The sequence below is a fragment of the Psammomys obesus genome, unplaced genomic scaffold (genome assembly GCF_907164565.1).
Source record: "Psammomys obesus unplaced genomic scaffold, mPsaObe1.curated_primary_1811, whole genome shotgun sequence".
NCBI lineage: Eukaryota > Metazoa > Chordata > Mammalia > Rodentia > Muridae > Psammomys > Psammomys obesus.
In genome coordinates this window covers 723,096-726,819 of record NW_026592710.1, presented here as the reverse complement: position 1 = coordinate 726,819, position 3,724 = coordinate 723,096, and the positions used below count along the sequence as shown (strand labels likewise).

The 3,724-nt window shown below is 48.9% G+C and overlaps 1 protein-coding gene across 1 annotated transcript in view; it reads left to right on the top strand.

The window, feature by feature from the left end:
• Cfap74 (cilia and flagella associated protein 74) overlaps window positions 1-3,724 on the top strand; it is a 56,828-nt gene that overhangs the window by 43,947 nt on the left and 9,157 nt on the right. Inside the window, exons 26-27 of the mRNA XM_055615145.1 lie at window positions 1,621-1,897; window positions 3,059-3,157. Of these exons, the coding sequence (XP_055471120.1) occupies window positions 1,621-1,897; window positions 3,059-3,157 (376 nt within the window). The remainder of the gene's footprint in view (window positions 1-1,620; window positions 1,898-3,058; window positions 3,158-3,724) is intronic.

Genomic DNA, 3,724 nt, shown 5'->3' with positions numbered 1-3,724 from the left:
TAGATAGATAGATAGATAGATAGATAGATAGATAGATAGATAGATAGATAGATAGATAGATAGATAGATAGATAGATAGTAAGTAGATAGATAGTAGATAGATAGATAGATAGATAGATAGATAGATAGTAGATAGATAGACAGATTAAATAAACAAATATTAAAAAGAAAAGCATGTAATGGAACTGGAGAGTCGGCTCAGTAGTTAAGAGCACTGGTTGTTCTTTCAGAGGGCCAGGGTTCAATTTCCAGCACCCACATAGTGGCACAATGCCAATCCCAGGGTACTTTATGCCCATTTTGACCACTGCAAGCATGTGGTGCACAGACATGTGGCAAAATGCCTGCTCACATAAATTTACAATAAGCCGTTAAAACAATGCGTGTAATGAGCGTACTAAACAGTCAAGCCCATTCTTACTTGGGCACAAGGATTCAATCCTCAGCACAGAAAACAGATGTAATTAAGATGAAAGGTGACAAGGAGAAGGCAGTGAAAATAGTTCAGGGAAAATGGAGAAGGTATCCAGTGCTTAAAATAACCAAGTCTCTGGGGTTAAGAATATAACTCAGTTGGTAGACTACTTGCCTGGCATGCACAAAACCCCAAGTTCAATACCCGTCACCCCATAAAGGACATGGTGAGACACACCTGTTGTTCCAAAACTCAGGAGGTAGAAAAAGGAGGATTTTTAAATTGTCAATAAATATTTAATATAGTAGGCCAGAAATCAACCCTTTGTACTACTTTTTTTCATAAATTTTATTTTTTTATTTTTTAATAATTTATTTATTACATATACAGTGTTCTGCCTGCATGTCTGCCTGCACACCAGAAGAGGGCACCAGATCTCACTATAGATGGTTGTGAGTCACCATGTGGTTGTGGGGAATTGAACTTAGGACCTCTGGAAGAGCAGCCAGTGCTCTAACCCTCTGAGCCATCTCTCTAGCCCCCCAAAATTTTATTTTTATTTGCACGTGTGTGGGCAGCTTGCTTGTCTGCACCATGTACACAGTGTACATGCAGAAGCCGGAAGAAGACTTCCTTCCCCGGAACTGGAGCTGCAGGGGTTGTGAGCCACTGTGTGGGTGCTGGGGCCTGAGCCTGGGTCATCAGCAAGAACAATCAATGCTCCTGACTTCTAAGCCAGCAGTTTTCAACCTGTGGGCTTTGATCCCTTTGGAGGTCAAATATCGGATACCTATATTGCGATTCATTAACAGTAGCAACAAAATAGTTTTACAGTTGGGGGTCACCACAACATGAGGAACTGTATTAAGGGGCCACTGCCTCAGGAAGGTTGGGGCCACTGGCCTAAGCCATCTCTCCAACCCTGCAACCACTTATTCTTAAAGCAACTCACGGGTTTTTATTTTGTTTAAATGCTTTTGCTTACACATTGGTTTAGCCACCTACCAAAATATATGAGCCAAAACATTTTTTCTAAATTGGTGAATCAGATGGTAGTAAATGACGGTGAGAAAGGAGTGCTGGGGCGGCACCAGCACAGCAGACCTGTCTGTCGAGTTGGCCTCGGGCGCTGTGTGTCCTCCCCCAGGGCTGCAGAGGGGCCACAGATGCCCGGCCCGACCACCACACCCCCTGGTTGCTTTCAGGTGCTTCAAGCTGTCTTGCCAAGCAGTGGGCGTGCACCCACCCCTGGCCCTGTCCCACTACCAGATCAAGTTTCCAGCCACGACCCTGTATGGCACCAGTGTGTCCACACTGTACGTGATCAACTCCCACTTGAGCATGAACAAGATGGCCCTCTCCCTGCCTCGGATCGGCTCTGGGGAAGTCTCCCCAGTGGGACCAACATCCTTTGAGTTCCTGTTGCCCCCTAATTCACCCATCAGCATCTCCCCATCCGTGGGGACTGTGCTTCCAGGAAAGGTGAGCGTGGGCCCCACTAACAAGCTAGGAGGCAGCACTGCCAGGTCACACTCCAAGGCGCCTGGCTTAGCCCACCTCAACCACAGGTATTTAACCATAGCAGGGCCAAGCAGCATGTGCCAGGGAACCGCATAAAGAATGGTAGAAAGGAGATGTGGTACCCTCAGCCTCACCTGACCTGAGAGACAGAGAGAGAACCCCCAGGCAGCTAGTCTAGCACATGCCTGCCTGGGCCTGGAAGAAAAGTGTAGACTGTTAAAACAGCCAAGTATTGTCTCCCAGCAGATGAAGCTAAAGAAGACCACATGGTGCCTGCCTCTAGGAGCACAGTGTGTGGTCCACCTCCCCCAGCGTCCTTCAGTCCATTCAACAGCAGGGTTTCAGTGGATACACTTACTTAAAACATGTCCTGTCAGACAGTACTCCCTCACCGTTGGCTCTCATTTCCCATTGATTAATTACAGTGGCTAGCTCTATTTTCCTTCTGCTTTGCCTTTTTCTTTCTCCTTCCTCTCTCCTTTCTTCTCTTCCTCTCTTCTCTTTTCTCCCTTCTCCCTTCCCCTTTCACTCTTTTCCTCCCCTCTTTTTTTTCTTTTCTTTTTTCCCTCTTCCCCTTCACTTTGTCCTCTGCACCCTCCCTGTCCTGAGCATCTGGCAGGTGTGGTCCACAAGTCGCCAGGAGGCCTGCTCCAGATGGGGAAGGAAGGGCTCCCTATTTCCAGTCTCATTTCTTAGTCTAGTCTGATGAGGCTCCAACCCATTCAGGGCCCTGTGCTCAGCACCCTCAGTTAACTGGCCGCCGACACACATGGCCTGAAGCCACCCAGCTGCCTAGGGTAGTGATCAAGGGAAACTTTCCTGAAAGGCCATATCTAGGTTGAAACCTCAGAACAAAGCAACCTTAAGAGAAATGCAGCCAGGCTCAGAGTGGCACATGCCCTTTGAGAGACAGAGGCAGGCAGATGTCTGAGTTTGAGGCTAGTCCAGTCTACAGAGAGAGTCCAATGACAGCCAAGGCTCCACAGAGAAACACTGTCTTGGGAAAAAATGGAGAGGAAGCAGGGATGCAGGTCACCATGGGAGGAGAAGGTGGTAAAGCAGGGCCCCCCCTGCCTTCTGGGCTTCCGGGGGAAGGTTGGCAATCCTAGCGTCTCTCTGCAGAGGTGTTTGGTCCAAGTGGCCTTCCAGCCTGTACTGCCACACGAGATAATCCTCGAGGAAGCCATTCAGATCCTGAACAAGGAAGTAGAAACCAAGACGGTGCGTGAAGTGTTTTAGGGGAGGTGCAGTGTGACCAGAGGGGAGGGCATGAGGAAAGCAAAAGGGCATGCCAACATAGGGAAGGGGGGTGCCAGCGTGCGCCTCTGCACCTGGGGCTGCAGCCTGTCCTAAGGACAGCCCATGTAACAGGGATACAAGGCAGACTCTTCTGGCACTATGCTTCCCGCTGTTTCCAAGAGGGCTAAAAGGTGGTCTTGCAAGACCTCTCCCTCTTCTGAAAGCACCACTACACCGTGAGAGACAAAACCACAGAAAAGCCCCTCACTCAGGGTAGCACAGAAACCACCTTTGGAGGGCAGCCTTGAACCAGACGGCACGCATCACCTGAGACTGTGGACAGGCTTTGCAGGCTACACTAGCCTAGGAGTCGGGAAGCCACCAGCTACATGCATCATGTCTTTTATAGTCTGTACATGAGCAAAGAGCCCTGACATTCCACCTGCTGACGAAGCAGTGAGGTGCAACAAAGGCACGGCCTGGAGGAGACTAAACACAAGTTCTGCAGACTTCTTATTTTCTGTGGCTTGGTCTCTCCAACTTTAGACA